Genomic DNA, 20,618 nt, shown 5'->3' with positions numbered 1-20,618 from the left:
TGGAGTGCCTTCATTAATCCAACCGATTCTGAGATTGATTTTTCTCGTGACCTATTGTACTTTGTTAGTGGTAAAATGTTGTCGATACATTGTGTTTATTTGTGGAAAATGGCCAAATTTACAGAAAATGTGAAAAAATTTGCAGTTTTCCGAGTTTAAATGCATCAGCTTGTAAGGCAAATGGTTATACCACACAAAATAGTTACTAATAGACATTTCCCATATGTCCACTTTATGTTTGCATGGTTTTTTTAACGTTCTTTTATTTTTCTAGGACGTTACAAGGCTTAGAACGTAAGCAGCAATTTCTCATATTTTCTAGAAAACGTCATAAGCCTTTTTTTTTTTTTTTTTTTTTTTTTTTACACTTTAGGTACCAGTTAAGTTCTGAAGTGGCTTTGAGGGACCTATATATTAGAAACCCCCATAAAACACCCCTTTTTAAAAACTGGACCCCTAAAAATATTCAAATCCGCATTTAGAAAAGTTTCTTAATCCTTTAGGCGTTTCACAGGAGTTAAAGCAAAGTTGAAAATTGAATTTTAATCTTGCATGTGGCCTTAGTGTGCTACTGGTCTAAAACACAGGCCTCAGAAGCAAAGGAGCACCTATTGTATTTCGGGGCCTCCTTTTTTTTTTTTTTTTAATGTTATTTTATTTGAATATTTTTTTAGGCACCATGCCAGGTTTAAAGAGGTCTCGTGCTGCCAAAATATAGGAAACAACCTAAAAAGAACCCATTTTGGAAGCTACACCCCACAAGGAATTAAGTTATGGGTTAATGGTTAACCATTTTGACCCCACAATTTTTTCAGAGAACTTATTTGTATTGGGCTGTGAAATAGAAAAAAAAAATTCCATTAATGTCGTTTTTGCTCAAAATGTCTTATTTTCACAAGGAATAAATACCCCCTGTTGTTGCACCTGAATGCGGCAATACCCCATTTGTGGTGACAATGTTGCGTTTGGGCCATGAGGGGGCTCAGAAGGGAAGGAGTGCTGTGTGTTCTTTGGAGTCTAAATTCTGCTGGATTGGTTCTCGGGTGCCATGTCGCATTTGCAGAGCCCCATGGAGCAATAGAGACCCACCAGAAGTGACCCCATTTTGGAAACTACACCCTTTAAGGCATTTATTAAGAGGTGCAAGTGAGTATTTTCACCCAAAAGGAGTTTTTTCATAGAAAATAATGCGCAGTAGATATGCTGTTGTGCCCAACTTGTGCCACTGGAGACAAATATCTCAATATCATCAATATATGTGGCTGTAAACTGCTGTTTGGGCACGCTGTAGGGCTCAGAAGGGAGGCAACGCTATTTGAGTTTAGGAGCGTGGATTTTGCTTGGTAGTAGTTCTGTTTGGGGTTTTGTAATGATATGTAAACTGTGAGGAGTAGATCAGGGTATAATAAGAGGGTATAATAATGCGGTGAATGAATAATCCGCAAATATGTGGCCAGTGTTGCACTGATGAATCATACCAGATGTTATCCTCTATTGAAACACATTCTGCACCTTTTGTGTCGCCATATTTTTTCCACCGGGGTTGTGTGAGTGCTTATTTTTTTGCGGAGCAATCTGTATTTTTGATTATTACCAATTTGAGCTACATGCGACCCTTTTTTTTTTTGAAACATTCTTTTTATTTTCATCATATAATAGTACAGCCAGATATAAAGCATTCGCAAAAAGAGTAAACAGAAAAGAAATACAAAATATTATGTGTGCAATGTTCCAATACATAGAGTACAATAAACCTCTGACACAGCAGGGTACAACGGCATAATATAAACACAAAGTACATGCAGAACATAGAACATACAAATATCACTGTAAGATGATCAATAATACAGATGTAGGCACCACGGTGACCAAGACCACTCCCACTCAGAATTGTAATCATATAAAACACTTACCCTTTATCAGAGAGAGGAGACTAAAGTAACCCAGTGATCTCTGAAGGTTTATACATTGTAACAATACGATACAGACCCCTACCAATGGCGGGGTAATGCAGGCTCGCCAATTACCCCTACCCGGTGGAAGCATTTCCCTGAGTCTAATGTACGCTAAACCCTTACCCCCGGGAAGTACACTCATGCGTAAGACAAGTATTCCTCAGAAGTGCAGAACACCTTCCAATCCTGCCACACTAAGCTCACAGTCCCAGTGCAATATTATGGGGCTTTGTCGCTTCTTCCATCCTCTGCAGGTGTAGTATCTCCTGAAACCAATCTGTAATCGTAGGAACGCTAGCGGTCTTCCAAAGTCGTGGAATAACTGTTCTAACTGCCATTAATAGGAAACTAACCAGTGTTTTCGTATAGTTCTTTGTAGTACCAGGGAGCATTGAGAGAAGTCACGCCTCCGGAGCTTTGGGAAGCACCTGACCTGTGATCATTTGAATAAGATCTACTACTTTAGACCAAAGTGTGTGTATTAAGGGGCACCCCCACCAAATATGTAACATAATATGTGCGCTATAAATGACATTCACTTTATTGTTCCGGGTTGATACCATTACGGCGATAGCAAATGTATCTATTTTCTTGTTTTTGTTTTATGGCGTTTAAAATACTTTAAAAAAAATAAAAAAAAATTAAAATTTTTGTGTTGCGATATATCGAAGAGCCATCATAATTTTTTTCCATCCCCTGACTATTTTTCTGGTTTTTTTTTGCGGTACGAACTATAGTTTTGATTAGTACCCTTTTTGGGTACATGCGACTTTCTGATTTTTTATTTATTTTTTATTTTTTTTAATTATTTTTTTATTCCATTTTTTTGGGAGGTGAAGTGACCAAAAAATTGTGATTCTGGTATAGCTTATTTTTTATTAATTTTTTATGGCGTTCACTGCACGGGTTAAAAAACAAAATACTTTTATTGTTCAGGCCGTTACGGACATGGTGATACTAATTACGTATAGTTTATTTTCTTTTATTTTTATAAAACTTTTTTTTTCTTACATTGTATTCTGGCACACTAGGGGACTTGAAGGCAGGAAGCCCTGATCACTATTCTAATACACTGCACTACATGTTTAGTGCAGTGTATTTGAGCCGTCAGTTGCTCACTGACAGCAAGCATAGTGGGTCCTGCCTTTGACAGGACCTACTAGGCTTTTGTAGATGGCAGACTCGGAGGCCATTGTTAATCCGCCGATTGCCATTACAACCCTCCGCAGCACACAATCGTGTCGTAGGGCCGTCGATGGTGTTCTAACCTCTTAGAAATGGTGAACGCTATTGAGCACGGCTTCTAAGAGGTTAATCGGCGGGGACCACATTGAGAGAAAATAGCAGTTATCACAGCGCAAGGAAACTCCAGGGGAAAATGGAGCTGTGTTTTCTTCATGACGTACTCTTACCTCACTGAGCGGGAATGACTCGCTCGGCATGACGGAATAGTACGTCGAGGAGCAGGAAGGGATCAATTTAGCATTCTAGTAAGGAAATGAAAGAAGGGGATTTCAGCACATAGCATTTAACCCCTTGCTGCTTCAGCCATTTTTTCTCTTTTTCATTTTAGTTTTTCCCTCCCTGCCTTCCAAAAGCTATAACTTTTTTTTTTTTCGGTGACCTTGCCTTAACACTAGAGAATGGAGGAGGGACATGCACTACAACCACTATGTAATCCCAATTCAACAGTTTACAATGTACACCCACATCTCTAACCCTCTTAATTACGAAACGAGGCATAGCAGTGAAAAGGCACGTTTTTATGCACCAACAGACTCACCCCTCTTGAATACGTGGATTGAAAAGAATGATAACCGTATCATTAGTTATGTGAGTTTTGCAAGAGCAAACCCACCACTCCCGGAGAGTGTTTCAGGTATTTAAATATGGCATGTCTTTTAGTAGCCTCCCCCATACCCCAAACATTCCAGGACAGGAAACTTATCCTACCTCCCATTCAAAAACAACATGGTCAATAAGAATCCACAGGCTGTCCTCCCCCCCCCCCCCCCCAAAACCTCCCCAGAGGTCCAAATAAACACAGCTGCATCCGCCCCCCCCCTTTCCAACCCCTTCCAGACCCCCCCTCCAACACCAATACCCAAAAATGTTGTAAGCCTAGGGTCAGGGCCAATTTCATATGTTCCGCCATCGGTATCAAGCGACACAAGTAGTCGAACCAACCTACCTCTGGTCAGCACACTCTCGACTATCCCAGTCCGTATTTAAATCTTCCTTCTCACCCTCCCGCTTCCCGTTTGTTGCAGCAATAGCCTACATCGTTTCCTTACCGAAGAAACACATAAGTAATTAAACACGTTGTCGCCTACAGCATTCCCCCAGTTATATCTAACTGAAATAACCGTTTAAAGCGGCTCTGTCACCAGATTATAAGTGCCCTATCTCCTACATAATGTGATCGGCGCTGTAATGTAGATAAGTGGTTTTTATTTTGAAAAACTATCATTTTTGACCAAGTTATGAGCAATTTTTAGATTTATGCTAATTACTTTCTTAATGCCCAACTGGGTGTTTTTTTTAACTTTGGCCAGCGTCATACACTTCTCTTTACAACGCCCACTTGGTCAAATCCATGTCATACACTTCTCATTGTTCCAGTCCAGCTTCTTTCACTGCACGGTCTCACTGTGTGTGCAGTGGAAGAAACCGGGCTGGAACAATGAGAAGTGTATGACGCTGATTCGTCAGCGTCCTACACTCCTCTGTACAACGCCCAGTTGGTAAAAAGTAAAAACACGCCCAGTTGTCTATTAAGAAACAAATTAGCATAAATCTAAAATTGCTCAAAAATGATCGTTTTTCAAAATAAAAACCACTGCTGTTCTCTACATTACAGCGTCGATCAGATAATGTAGGAGATAGGGCACTTATAATCTGGTGACAGAGCCTCTTTAAGTAAAATAGAACATATCTCAATGAGGACAAATCGGATGTACTGCCTTCACCAGTATATGTGCACAAATACCCATATCTTAGCAGTCTCAGAGGGTCCACTAGAGATCTCTCACAGCTACTCCTGTCTTTTGTCCTGATGAATCTGACCTTCGTGGCTATCGAGCCAACATAGGGCATCTTGTGAAGTATCAAAACACTGAACTGGGGCTATTGAGGGACTATATACAGAATTATGTGACAAAAAATAGTATTATAAGTGACAGCCAGCACGGTTTTACGAAGGACAGAAGTTGTCAAACTAACCCAATTTTTGTTTTTATGAAGAGGTGAGCAGAAGCCTAGACAGAGGGGCCGCTGTGGATATAGTGTTTTTGGACTTTGCAAAGGCATTTGACACTGTCCCTCATAGATGTCTAATGGGTACATTTAAGGACTATAGGTTTAGAAAGTATCGTTTGTAATTGGATTGAGAATTGCCTCAAGGACCGTATCCAGAGAGTTGTGGTCAATGATTCTTACTCTGAATGGTCCCTGGTTATAAGTGGTGTACCCCAGGGTTCAGTGCTGGGACCACTATTATTCAACTTATTTATTAATGATATAGAGGATGGGATTAATAGCACTATTTCTATTTTTGCAGATGACACCAAGCTATGCAATATAGTTCAGACTATGGAAGATGTTTGTGAATTGCGAGCGGATTTAAACAAACTAAGTGTTTGGGCGTCCACTTGGCAGATGAAGTGTAATGTAGATAAATGTAAAGTTATGCATCTGGGTACCAACAACCTGCATGCATCATATGTCCTAGGGGGCGCTACACTGGGGGAGTCACTTGTTGAGAAGGATCTGGGTGTACTTGTAAATCATAAACTAAATAACAGCATGCAGTGTCAATCAGCTGCTTCAAAGGCAAGCAAGATTTTGTCAAAAGAGGCATGGACTCATGGGACAGGGATGTAATATTGCCACTTTACAAAGCATTAGTGAGGCCTCATCTAGAATATGCAATTCAGTTCTGGGCTCCAGTTCATAGAAAAGATGCCCTGAAGTTGGAAAAAATACAAAGAAGAGCAACAAAGCTAATAAGGGGTATGGAGAATCTAAGTTCTGTGGAAAGATTAAAAGAATGAAACCTATTTAGCCTTGAAAAAAGACGACTAAGGGGGGACCTGATTAACTTCTATAAATATATGAATGGCACATACAAAAAATATGGTGAAATCCTGTTCCAAGTAAAACCCCCTCAAAAAACAAGGGGGCATTCCCTCCGTCTGGCGAAAAAAAGGTTGAATCTGCAGAGGCGACAGGCCTTCTTTAGGCGAAATTCACACGAACGTGTGCATTTTGCGCACGCAATAAACGCAGCGTTTTTCCCGCGTTGCAGTTCCGTGTGGCATACTGGAGTGGTGCGTGGCTGTGTGTTTTTTGCGCATATGGCATCGTTCTGACACACGATTTTGAGCTTTAGGAACTGAAATGAAGGAGGTGGTTTTATTTTTCACGTCATTTCTTCAACAACTGTAGCGCAAATCACGCGTGGCACACGGAAGTGCGTCCGTGTGCTGTGCGTGATTTTCACGCAGCCATTGACTTCAATGGGTGCGTTATGCGCAAAAAAACGCAAAATTTTAGGACATGCTGTGAGTTTCACACAGCGGACACGCTGCGTGAAAAACAATGTCCGAACAGCTCCATTCACTAGCATAGGTCCGTGCGACGCACGTGATTTTCACGCACATTTCACGGATGTGAAATACGCTCGTGTGAATAAGGCCTAACTGTGAGAACTGTGAATCTATGGAATAGTCTACTGCAGGCGCTGGTCACAGCAAGGACAGTAGATGGCTTTAAAAAAGGGTTAGATCATTTCCTAGAACAAAAAAAAAATATTAGCTCCTATGTGTAGAAATTTTTACCTTCTCTTTTCCCATCCCTTGATTGAACTTAATGGACATGTCTTTTTTTTCAACCGTATTAAAGAGGCTCTGTCACCAGATATTGCAACCCCTATCTGCTATTGCAGCAGATAGGCGCTGCAATGTAGATTACAGTAACGTTTTTATTTTTAAAAAAACGAGCATTTTTGGCCAAGTTATGGCCATTTTTGTATTTATGCAAATGAGGCTTGCAAAAGTACAACTGGGCGTGTTGAAAAGTAAAAGTACAACTGGGCGTGTATTATGTGCGTACATCGGGGCGTTTTTACTACTTTTACTAGCTGGGCGTTCTGATGAGAAGTATCATCCACTTCTCTTCAGAACGCCCAGCTTCTGGCAGTGCAGATCTGTGACGTCACTCACAGGTCCTGCATCGTGTCGGCACCAGAGGCTACAGTTGATTCTGCAGCAGCATCAGCGTTTGCAGGTAAGTAGCTACATCGACTTACCTGCAAACGCCGATGCTGCTGCAGAATCATCTGGTGCCGATGTGTCCTCGCTCGTCTGACACGATGCAGGACCTGGGGAAGTGACGTCACAGCGTGATCTCTCGAGAACACGGCTGTGTCTGCACTTCCAGAAGTTGGGCGTTCTGAAGAGAAGTGGATGATACTTCTCGTCAGAAAGCCCAGCTAGTAAAAGTAGTAAACACGCCCCGATGTACGCACATAATACACGCCCAGTTGTACTTTTACTTTTCAACACGCCCAGTTGTACTTTTGCAAGCCTCATTTGCATAAATACAAAAATCGTCATAACTTGGCCAAAAATGCTCGTTTTTTAAAAATAAAAACGTTACTGTAATCTACATTGCAGCGCCAATCTGCTGCAATAGCAGATAGAGGTTGCAAAATCTGGTGACAGAGCCTCTTTAACTATGTAACAGCCTGTATGCCCTTTTCGTGTACTATACTGGTGTATAAAGATACCACGTCAAATGATACAAGCCAGCAATCCTCTCCAACTACCAATTTTTCAAGTTTGTTAATAAACTCTGTTGTATCTTGAATATATGATTTAGCTCCTACTTCTCCCTTTCCCAAAATTCAATCTAAGAATGTTGCTAACGAGGTTAAAGAGGCTCTGTCACCAGATTTTGCAACCCCTATCTGCTATTGCAGCAGATAGGCGCTGCAATGTAGATTACAGTAACGTTTTTATTTTTAAAAAACGAGCATTTTTGGCCAAGTTATGACCATTTTTGTAGTTATGCAAATGAGGCTTGCAAAAGTCCAAGTGGGTGTGTTTAAAAGTAAAAGTCCAAGTGGGCGTGTATTATGTGCGTACATCGGGGCATTTTTAATACTTTTACTAGCTGGGCGCTCTGAAGAGAAGTAACATCCTCTTCTCTTCAGAACGCCCAGCTTCTGACAGTGCAGATCTGTGACGTCACTCACAGGTCCTGCATCGTGTCGGCCACATCGGCACCAGAGGCTACAGTTGATTCTGCAGCAGCATCAGCGTTTGCAGGTAAGTCGATCTTACCTGCAAACGCTGATGCTGCTGCAGAATCAACTGTAGCCTCTGGTGCCGATGTGGCCGACACGATGCAGGACCTGTGAGTTGCGTCACAGATCTGCACTGTCAGAAGCTGGGCGTTCTGAAGAGAAGTGGATGATACTTCTCTTCAGAGCGCCCAGCTAGTAAAAGTATTAAAAACGCCCCGATGTACGCACATAATACACGCCCACTTGGACTTTTACTTTTAAACACACCCACTTGGACTTTTGCAAGCCTCATTTGCATAAATACGAAAATGGTCATAACTTGGCCAAAAATGCTCGTTTTTTAAAAATAAAAACGTTACTGTAATCTACATTGCAGCGCCTATCTGCTGCAATAGCAGATAGGGGTTGCAAAATCTGGTGACAGAGCCTCTTTAAGATCGGCCCTATCCCCAAAACAATCGGTTTACCTGGTGGTCTATTTACATTTTTATGGATCTTTGGGAGCAAATATAGGAAAGATGTCCTAGGATTTACAACACTCAAGTATTCATGAAGTTTCACATCTGACATCTGTTGCATAGCCATGGTGAACAACAATATGTATTTTTTTTTTTCATAATGTCAAATTTAGTCATGTTCGAACTTCTTATATACTGGTTGATCCCCCAGTTGTCTCAAGGTTTCCCCGATATATTGGCTGGTGTCTATGACCACAACCGCACCTCCTTTATCAGCGGGTTTAATGGTGAGGTCATGGGCACCAGCCAGTGCATCAAGAGCCTCAATCTCTTGTTTTGTCATATTCGGTTTCATTAAAATATTGCCAACAGTTTGTCTGAGTGTATTATATCTCACTATACTGCGAGCACCCCCCTGAAGTTAGAAGCCTTATGGTTTGGTTGCTGGATGTGCTGCTGAGATCTATTTTTTTATTTATTTATTTTTTTTAATATTCCTATATGGACCGTGACATCAGGGGCAACTCCTGAAGCCAGAGGGATTCCGCTCCAACAGGGAGCTACAGTGGTGCTACCTACAAAGGGGGCAGTGTGTGATGCTACCTACAAAGGGTGCAGTGTGTGATGCTACCTACAAAGGGTGCAGTGTGTGATGCTACCTACAAAGGGTGCAGTGTGTGATGCTACCTACAAAGGGTGCAGTGTGTGATGCTACCTACAAAGGGTGCAGTGTGTGATGCTACCTACAAAGTGTGCAGTGTGTGGTGCTACCTACAAAGGGTGCAGTGTGTGGTGCTACCTATAAAGGGTGCAGTGTGTGGTGCTACCTATAAGGGGGCAGTGTGACATTACATTCATCCGTTTTAAAAACCGGTCTTAAACTGATGTTTTTATCGTCTGACTTTCGGACCCTGTTGTGTGATTAGAGCCTTACTTAATTCCTTGATCTGGAAACTGGTGAACATTTGGGTTGTTGAGTCAATAAATGACAGTTTATTCAGAAAAGTCACTCGGACGGTAAGGTACGAAGTCCTTGCCCAAAATGCCTGCTCTGCTTGTTTTTTTTTTCTGTGTTTAACTTGTGTAAAAGTTTTACATAAATATTTTTATTTTAAGAGTCTCAACAAGCACAGGAGCCATTGGAAATCCCAACCCCTTGACAGTAATGTAATGATGGTGAGTGTATTCCAGTTTCTATTAAATTTTGTTATAAAAATTGTAAATGTCAAAACACAGAAAGCCACCCCGTGTATAGAAGGGCCAGCAAAATCTGTAATATACCCAGTGCAGCACTCGGGACACTCAAGCAAATTGGGAGAGGTTTATTGGTACTGCTTACATGCTCTGCATTGATCAAATCTTTGCGTTTTAAGGAGTTTTCCGGGACTGATGGTCTGTTTTTAAGATATGCCTTTAATATTTAATCAGTGGGAGTTGGACTCCTGACACCTCTGCCGATCAGCTGAATGAGGTGTTTTCCCAGGCACAGCGCAATACATATAGTTGTTGTCCACTAAGGTGAGACTTCCGTTCATACACCCATCGTGCGAGCACGTGACTATGCTCTGCTTCGGCAGAATGGAGAGACTTGCGGACCCCTCAGTAAATCTCTGAAAGCCCATCACAGCAGCACAGTGTTGGATGCCAGGCACAGATTAAAGCCACCACTACTGCGAACATCTGGAGCGTGAAAAAACGGTGAGAGGGCACAGAGCCAAGAAAGTAGTCATCCCCCATCTTGGAGCTACTGTTAAACAGTCCTGAGGTGGCAGAATTTATCAGACTGGGACAATGCTGGTCAAACGCTGACCTGACGGAGCTAACTCTGGGTGAGACCATTTCAATTTACTATTATTCTTATAACTTTTTTTTTTTTCTCCTCCGTATTATTTTATCCTCTGGAAAACAGGTCATAATCAGCCTGTGTTTGAATAATGCAGGGGAGATATATATTACAAGATTAAGATTGCCTATAATATATGCTTTAGAGAAATCTAAGAGCAACTTGCCACTCTGTTTTTTTAACCCGGGAGGGGGATGATTAGTTCACCGTGTGGATGAAGACATGTAAAAAAAACACATAGATACATATTGCTGTATTATAAAGATTATCAATTTGAGGGTCTGGAAGTTAATTGTCCCTAAATAGAAACCTTAACATCAAGCTGTAAGGCCGGGTTCACACGAGCATGTTACGTCCGTAATGAACGGAACGTATTTCGTCTGCAAGTCCCGGACCGAACACACTGCAGGGAGCCGGGCTCTTAGCATCATAGTTATGTACGACGCTAGGAGTCCCTGCCTCGCTGCCGGACAACTGTCAAATACTGTAATCATGTTTTCAGTACGGGACAGTAGTTCCACGGAGAGGCAGGGACTCCTAGCATCGTACATAACTATGATGCTAGGAGCCCGGCTCCCTGCAGTGTATTCGGTTCGGGACTTGCGGCCGAAATATGTTCCGTCCATTACGGATGTAACATGCTCGTGTGAACCAGGCCTAACTCTTTGAAGTTATCAAAGGTGCTGTTAGCAGCTAAGAGAGAATATGCCCTGAGGCTCCCAAATAAGGAAATGTTTTAAATCAACGGAACAAGGGATGAGGAGAGAAAATCAGAAAAACCTCCAATATACATAAATCCCCAATGGGGAGTCCTAAACCTAATCCTCCAGCAGGCAAGGGGGAACAGTCTCCAACAACACCCTTTGAAATAAAGGAAATTGCGGGGGGAACTATTACCATCTCTGACAGATTTGGTGGAAAAATTACTACAAGAGAAAACTAAAAATATAATAGAGGAACAGAAAAAACATACAGGTAGAATAGAGGAAATGGAACAGAGGTTCACCATCCTGTAAGACTAAATAGAAGCCATGTATCTATAGTTGCAGGAATCTAATAAAGTTAAAGCAATTACTGGATAAGCTAGAGGATCTAGTAAATAGATCCCGCAGAATCAATATAAGAATAACAGCTTGAGAGATGTGGTTATGAAACAAATAGCGGAAAAATTGGGTTAACGCGATATTGGACCTGCAGATAGTTAAAACTAATACAAGTGCTATGTGGGTTAGGCCTCCTGGACACGAGCATGTCCGATTCAGGCGCATGAATCGGGTCAGTGTGTGGCGTTATGCATCAATGTGTTTTGCGAGTGGCGTGCGCTATTCACGCACTCGCAAAGCACATTTATGTTTTTGTTTTGTTTTTTCTGATTTTCAACTGAATTGATGTGTACATCAAGCACCGAACACGTGTGCGGTGCGTGGTTTTCACGCACCCATTGACTTTAATGAGCGCATAGGTTCGTGATAATGCACCAATATTGGACATGCAGCATTTTTCACGCAGCGGACTCTCGCTGCGGGAAAAATCATGCATGTGTGAACGGCCCCATTGAAAACAATGGGTCCGTGTGCTGTACGTTAATTCAACGCACTGCACACGGACGTGATTCACGCTCGTGTGAAGGGGGCCTTAGAAATAATGTTTTTCACAAGAAAATTATGATAAAAAAAAAATTGGCCAGGTGTGTGGTGGATTTTCATCCCAGATACTAAAGAATTTGTTTTTTTGCGACGCATGGATCCCTCTTGGAACTAGACTACATCCTGAACTCAAGAGAACTTTTGAGTAGGGTTTCTCAGACGTGTGTACATGACCTAAAATCAGACCATGCTCCCGTAAGCATGGTCATATAAATCATAAATAGAACAGGCAATTGAGGTTTAGGCTGGGTTCACACGACCTATTTTCAGGCGTAAACGAGGCGTATTATGCCTCGTTTTACGCCTGAAAATAGGGCTACAATACCTCGGCAAACATCTGCCCATTCATTTGAATGGGTTTGCCGACGTACTGTGCAGACGACCTGTAATTTACGAGTCGTCGTTTGACAGCTGTCAAACGACGACGCGTAAATGGACTGCCTCGGCAAAGAAGTGCAGGGCACTTCTTTGCCACGTAATTTGAGCTGTTCTTCATTGAACTCAATGAAGCACAGCTCAAGATTTACGAGCGTCTCAGACGGCTCGCAAAATGCGAGGAGCATTTACGTGTGAAACGAGGCAGCTGTTAACAGTCTGTTTTTTCACACGTAAATGCCTCTCATCGTGTGAACATACCCTTATAGTGCTTCCCAAGGTTTTTATACAAAAATTCAGGAGATTTCTCATAAACTAATTAGATGAAATGGGCGAACATAATGAACAACATTATTATACCCTATGCAAATGCTCCCCCTACTATTAAAAACCAGTGATATTAAAAAAAAAAGTGGAAAATAGCTTTCTAAGGTTTATATTGAAAGACAAGAAACCTAAATTACCAATAGGAAGTTTGTATAGTTAAAAGAAAAAAGATCTATCTCGTCACCCAATATAGGAAACTTTAAAGGGAATGTGTCGCTAGAAAATCATTATAATTTTTTTTTTTTTTAGTTAAACAGTTAGTAAATACATGATTAGACATGGTTTTAATTCTTTCACAAGTCAGGAAATATTATAAATTAGATTCTAAATTATAACCTTTCCATGTGCTGGTCACTAGAGGGAGCAATTCCCAAAATTGCAGCATTGGCATGTGGTAAAGCAACCGCATTGCTTTTATGCTGCAAAATTTGAGAAGACACACTCGCTCTAGTGTGCTCAATTAATTCCCCCTCCTTTATCCTGGCTAGTGCCAGGAGAAAGGAGGGGGTTGAATGTTCAAACTTCCTACACTGTGTGCCGTATTCCATCTCTGTAAGTGTGACACATACAGAGACGAAAAAAAAATATGGCAGCCACCATAGTGAAGTAAAAGTTAGAAGAAAAAAAAACACAAACACACAAATAAAATTTATTTTAATAAAACCCTAAAAGCAAATTGATATAAAAAATGTTTTTTTCGCGACCCCTGTCCTTTAACTGGACATTTAACTTTAGATACATAAAAGAATGGAGAGAAGGGAAGTCTCAACTAACTAATAAGAGGAAAGAGGATCTCCTTGCATATCCAATATCTCTGAGAGGTTTAATGTGTGCAAGAACATTAGAAATGAAGGAAGGACAAGGTAACTGTATCCTGCTTAGGGACACTATTGCGACATGGAAAAAATTAAGAAGGCTATACAGAGAACCAAGCCGTTTTGATATAGAACTAGCCGGGATATGTTTACATTTTTGAACAAATGATGGTGTCACGGCACGGGGTGTGGACCCACTGGGCCGTACCACGTAGCGGTATAGCAGCTGGCCAACTAGGTACAAAACAATGTCTGTTGTCCAGAAAGGGTACCTGAGGCAATGTAGACAGTGGCGGAGACACGACTTGACTTTCATTGTAGATGGCACGGGATACAGGGTACAGGCAGCAGGAATGAGTAACACTGGGAACTAGAAAACACTGGGAGATCCTTTGCAAGACAAAATTTAGGTATATAACAACGCTCAGGCAAGGAACAAGTGGGCAGAGCCCATTTTATAGTCCAGCAGCACTATGGGCTAATTACTACTGATTATAGACAACTGGACGCGTACTAGCCCTTTAAGGGCGTGCGCGCCCTGCGGGAAACAGACACAGAACCCGGAAGTGAGTGCCGGCAACTCCCAGGAGGGAGATGCCGCCGGGAACACGGGTGTCCATGGCCGGAGCCGTCAGATGGTAAGTCTGAACGAATGTCCGCAGCCATGGACGTTACAGATGGATGGGAAAATCTGGATGGAATGGGTAGAAAAAGGAATTAGTAAACTTGGGGATATTCTAGGTAGTCATGGAAAAGTAAAATAATTTTCTGTGTTACAAGCAGCAGGAAAACTGAATGTTAATCATTACACTCTCTCTTTGTTAGCAACTGTTCAAGTTTCCCTTTTACCTTCAAACACAAAATATAGACCATCCATGAAATAGGCAATATAAGAAATTGATGGGAATATCTAAAAACAATATTTCAGTGATCTATGGCGAATTATTAACGATGGCAGATAAAGGGCACATAGACGAATAGGTTTTAAATGGGAAAAATACGCTATCCTTACAAAGATAAGAAATTTATGAGCGGATTATTAAAGCTTTACAAAAAATAACTAGAGAAATTTCCCCTGAGATTTGGAGAGAAATGTATTGGAGAATAATTCATAAGACCATCTATGCGTTTGATAAACCTTTGCAACAATATATCTAGGGATATTAACAGAAGCGTCCAAAATGTCATAAAGAATAAGTATCACTTGCATCGGCTATGGTTTTGCCCGAGAATACAAGGCTTTTGGAAGGAAGGAACACACAAATTAATTTGTCACCAGATAATCAAATCCCTATCTCCTATTGCATGTGATCGGCGCTGCAATGTAGATAACAGTAATTTTTTTTGTTATGAGCAATTTTATATTTATGCAAATGAGCCTTTTTAATGGACAACTGGGCGTGTGTTCTCATTTCCAACTGGGCGTGTATTGTGTTTTTAGCAACTGGGCGTGTTTACTACTTTCACTGCACAATCACACTGTGCTGTGGATCATGCTGGGCTGGAACAATGAGAAGTGTAGGTCACTGATTGGTCAGCGTCATACACTCCTCTGTACAACACCCAGTTAGTAAAAAGTAAAAACACGCCCAGTTGTCCATTGAGAAACTCATTAGCATAAATCTAAACTAGCTCATAACTTGCTAAAAAATGATCGTTTTTCAAAATAAAAACCACTGCTGTTATCTACATTATAGCGACAATCAGATTATGGAGGAGATAGGGCACTCATAATCTGGTGACAGAGCCTCTTTAAATAGGATATGTGGTCGCATATTCTGCATTCAGATGGCAAAATAGACGACCCCCCCCCCCCCTGAAATGCATATATATCGGAACTTTTGTAAGGAGGCTAATGTTAAAATATCGAATAAATATGTACACAAAAGAGCAAGGAAAAATTAATAAGATCTAATATAAAATTGTGACTAATAAGAGTGCTAAGCTCACAAATTTTAATTTTTTTTTGCAATTTAGGAAAGCACCAAAATAGACCCTCAGGAGGACTTACACTTCACTATGATGAAGTCCAATACTATTTTCCCTGCTAAGGCCCCATGCACACGACCGTGTTCGGTCCGTGATATACGGTCCGCATGTCGGCTGCATGTCCCGGACCGAACACAGTGCAGGGAGTCGGGCTCCTAGCATCACACTTATCTATGACGATAGGGGTCACTGCCTGTCCGCGGAACTACTGTCCCGTACTGTAATCATGTTTTAGTGTGTGACAGTAGTTACGTGGATAGGCAGTGACACCTAGCGTCATAGATAAGTATGATGCTAGGAGCCCGGCTCCCTGTACTTTGTACGGTCCGGGACAAGCGGCCGACATGCGGACCGTATATCACGGACCGAACACGGTCGTGTGCATCAGGCCTTAGGCTTCGTTTACATCTGCGCTAGGGTCCCGTTCCGTCAGAGCTCTCTGTCGGAACGGGACCCTGACTGACACATACGGAATTGATTTCAATGATGACAGATCCGGTGCCAATGGTTTCCGTTTGTCTCAGTTGTGCAGGGGTTCCTGGAATCAATAGCATAGTCTACTACGCTTTTGATTCCGTCAAAATGACAGAACAACTGAGACAAACGGAAACCATTGGCACTGGATCAGTCACCATTGAAATCAATAGTGATGGAAATGGAAACCTTTTGGTTTCCGTTTGTGTCAGTCAGGGTCCCGTTCCGTCAGGCGCAGATGTGAACGAAGCCTAAGGGTATGTGCACACGATAAATGCATTTACGTCTGAAATTACGGAGCTGTTTTCAGGAGAAAACTGCTCCGTAATTGCATGTACTCGCGTTTTGCGAGGCGTCGATTACGGCCGTAATTTGGAGCTGTTCTTCATTGGAATCCATGAAAAACGGCTCAAATTACATCTCAAGAAGTGTCCTGCACTTCTTTTGACGAGCCGTCTTTTTTACACGTCGTCGTTTGACAGCGATGCGTAAATGACATGTCGTCGGCACAGTATGTCGGCAAACCCATTAAAATGAATGGGCAGATGTTTGCCGACGTATTGGAGCCGTATTTTCAGACGTAAATCGAGACTTAAAACGCCTCGTTTACGTCTGAAAATAGGTCGTGTGAACCCAGCCTTACTCCACTGACGCAACGAATCTCTCAGAAAAATCTAGTGTTTGTCAGAGGAAGATACGTCCCAGACAAACCCGGAGGAAAAAACTGTGGAGAAAAGATAAAAATCAAAACCAATTAACTGTGGAGACCATGCAAATTCTATTGGATAAGCTACACCACGGAAAACAAGGATATAAAAAACAATGGCATTGGAGCTTTTAGGCTCTGTTACCACATTATAAGTGCCCTATATTGTACATAATGTGATCGGCACTGTAATGTAGATTATCATTTTTTTAAATAAAAAAACCTCTGTGGCGTGTTTTTACTTTTTGTCCAAGTGGGCATTGTGGAGAGAAGTGTATGACGCTGACCAATCAGCGTCATACACTTCTCCCCATTCATTTACACAGCACATAGCGATATAGCTATATCTCTATGTGCAGCCTCATAAACACACTAACGGTACTGTAGTGTCCTGACAATGAATATACATTACCTCCAGCCAGGACGTGATGTCTAATCAGAATCCTGACAGCTCGGTAACGTTTGTGTGAGATTTACAGCAAGGCAAGCGTAATCCCGCGAGATTCATTTAAAACGAAATTACACTTGCCTTGCTGTAAATCTCACACAAATGTTACCGAGGTATCAGGATTCTGAATAGACCTCATGTCCTGGCTGGAGGTAATGTATATTCACTGTCAGGACAATTCAGTAACGTTAATGTGTGAGTATGTGGCTGCACATGGTGAAAAACGCAGGGTCACTATGTGCTGTGTAAATGAATGGGGAGAAGTGTATGACGCTGATTAGTCAGCATCATACACTTCTCTCCACAACGCCCACTTGGCCAAAAAGTCAAACACGCTCAATTGTTCATTAAGAAAGTCATTAGCATAAAGCTAAAATAGGTCAGAACTTTCCCCGCGTCGTGCGGGGTACTGCTGAAACCCGGGCTGTTAGTAACAGCCTCGGGCTACAGGGCAACGATCGGAGACCACTAGCAGTTGTCTCCGATCATATTTAATCCCTCAGATGTGGTGATGAATAGCGAGCGCCGCATCGAAGTGATTTTAGAGGGAGGGGGCTCCCTCTCTCATCCCCGCGTGCATCGCGGGGTGCCGATGGGTTCTGTGGCAGCCTGGTGTCCTAACAAAGGCCCCCAGGTCTGACTTTAGTGATTGCCTGTTCGGCTATGCCAGAGGCATGACCTAACAGGTGCCTGTCAGTTTTATACTGACCGGCAATGATACACTTGCAATACCGAAGTATTGCAGTGTATTATAATACCGATCAGAAGTCTGCACAGTAAAGTCTCCTAGTAGGACTAAAAATAAAGTTAAAAAAAAAGTTAGTTCTAAATAAAAAAAAACACTTTTTCCCCTTACAAAATACTTTATGAAAAAAAGTAAAAAGTTACTCATATTTGGTATCGCCACGTCCGTAACGAACCCAACTATAAAATTATTACATTATTTAATCCGCACGGTGAACACCGTAAAAAATATAATAAAACACAACGTCAGAATTGTTTTCTGTTCATCCTGCCTTCAAAAGAATTTGATAAAAAGTGATCAAACCGTCGAAACTACTCCAGAATGGTACCAATACAAACTACAAGCCGTCCCGCAAAAAAAAAGCCCTCCTACAGCTGCATCGGTCAAAAAAATAAAAGTTATCTCTTAAAATATGGCGACACAAAAGCAAATAATTTTGAAATAAAATGTGTTTTTACTGTGTAAAAGTAGTAAAACATAAATAAATCCATATACATTTGGTATCGCCGCAATCGTAACAACCCGCTGAATAAAGTTGTTATGATATTTATACCACACGGTAAACGGCGTAAAATTAAGATGCAAAACAAATGGCGAAATTTCAGTTTTTTTTTTCCAGTACCCCACTAAAAAAAGTTATTAAAAAGTTAATCAATAAATTATATGTACCCCAAAATGGTGCTGTTACAAAATACAACTTGTCCCACAAAAAAAAAAGTTCTTATACAGCTATCTCGACGCAAAAATAAAAAGGTTTTATAGATCTTTGAATGCGACGATGGAAAAACGTAAAAAATTGCTCGGTCGTTAAGGTTTAAAATACCTTCGGTATTAAGGGGTTAAAAAGGCCCTGACACCAGTTTATAAGTGCCCTATCGCCTACATAATCTGAAATACAACAGTTGGGTGAGCGTACTGCAGTAATAGAAGAACAAACATCTAAGGCTTCATTCACATCTGCGCTAGGGCTCCGTTCCGACTTTCCGTCTGAGCTTTCCTTCGGAATGAAGACCTGACAGACACAAACGGAAACAATAGGTTTCCATCACCATTGATTTCAATGGTGACGGTTCCGGTGCCAATGGTTTCCGTTTGTCTCAGTTGTGCAACGGATCTGTCGTTTTGCCGGAATCAGAAGGCTCCGTCGGAGCGGAGCCCTAGCGCAGATGTAAATGAAGCCTAACTTCACATCAGCATGCATCACTCTAATAGATATAACTAAAGCTTTAGTGGAAAACATGGATGCTCAAAATAAAAAATTGTTGGATCTTGAAGATGGATCAAGACGAAATAACATTCGATTGAGAGGTGTCCCAGAACTAATAAAAGATCCAGATTTGCTACGATATATTTGGGACTTGATGGCTGCGCTATTGCCTGAAGCAACAGACACAGATTTAATGATAGATCGAGCTAATCGTCTAAGAAAACCTACCAATATTTCAGTGGATCTACCAAGAGATGTCATGCACTTTTTTCATGTTTAAATATTACTGAAATCAATATGTGGGTTCCTTAAAGAAAAAGTAATATCACAGAGTGGGAACTCTTCAGAAAACATAACCTTTAGGCTGGATTTACGCGAGCGTGTGTGGTTTGCGCGCGCAAAAGGTACTTAACAGCTCCGTGTGTCAGCAGCATATGATGCGTGGCTGCGTTATTTTTGTGCAGCCGCCATCATTATGACACTCTGGATGTTTGTAAACAGAAAAGCACATGGTGCTTTTCTGTTTTCATTCATACTTTTTACTGCTGTTGCGCGAATCACACACACATCACGTGGAAGTGCTTCCGTGTGCTGTGCGTGATTTTCACGCACCCATTGACTTCAATGGGTGTGTGATGCGCGAACAACGCACAAATAACGGACATGAGTTTTACGCAGCGGACACGCTGCGTGACACTCACGGACAGTCTGCACGGCCCCATAGACCAACATAGGTCCGTGCGAGGCGCGTGAAAATATATCACGCTCGTCTAAATAAGAAAGTATATCACGTTCGTCTAAATAAGCACTTACTCTGGGTAACTCTCTTGAATACAAATACCCCTGACAGAACCAGGGTTGAATCAAATAATTTGGTGCTTGGGTATTACAGGAATTGTGTGTGATAGAAATGTATGTATCCCTGGAGTTTGTCCAAAGGTGGTGTATTGTTCCACGCCATCTAGATATAATTTTCTGGATACTGCAGGTGATTATTGTGGATTGTTTATTTGATTCAACCCCGGTTTTTTCATATTAAAGAAGAATTCATGAGAGCTGCTCAACAGAAAATATTCCGGGAAAAATACAAGAATATTTATATATTAGGATTTATCAACAGGCACACTAGCTAGACAACGAGAATTTAAAGAGATAACAAAAATCCTGACTGATAAAAAAAAAAAGCATACGATATAAATGGGGATTCCCGACTAAATATAAATCTTTTTCACGTGGTGATAATATCTACACATTTAAATCCTAAAACAGCTAAGGACCTTCTTTTTTATTTTTGGGGATGGATAGTTGAAGAGGCTAATGAGC

At 41.4% G+C, this 20,618-nt stretch overlaps 1 protein-coding gene across 4 annotated transcripts in view; it reads left to right on the top strand.

The window, feature by feature from the left end:
- GEMIN2 (gem nuclear organelle associated protein 2) overlaps positions 1–20,618 on the top strand; it is a 160,660-nt gene that overhangs the window by 9,322 nt on the left and 130,720 nt on the right. For 2 of the 4 annotated variants that reach the window (XM_075844677.1, XM_075844678.1), the window contains exon 4: positions 9,837–9,896. The exons of the other annotated variants lie outside the window; for them this stretch is intronic. In XM_075844677.1, the coding sequence (XP_075700792.1) occupies positions 9,837–9,896 (60 nt within the window). The remainder of the gene's footprint in view (positions 1–9,836; positions 9,897–20,618) is intronic. 4 annotated transcript variants of the gene reach the window in all.

Source organism: Rhinoderma darwinii, chromosome 12, assembly GCF_050947455.1.
Source record: "Rhinoderma darwinii isolate aRhiDar2 chromosome 12, aRhiDar2.hap1, whole genome shotgun sequence".
Lineage (NCBI taxonomy): Eukaryota > Metazoa > Chordata > Amphibia > Anura > Rhinodermatidae > Rhinoderma > Rhinoderma darwinii.
The sequence above is the reverse complement of the archived record's forward strand: the minus strand, read 5'-3'. Positions and strand labels throughout refer to the sequence as shown.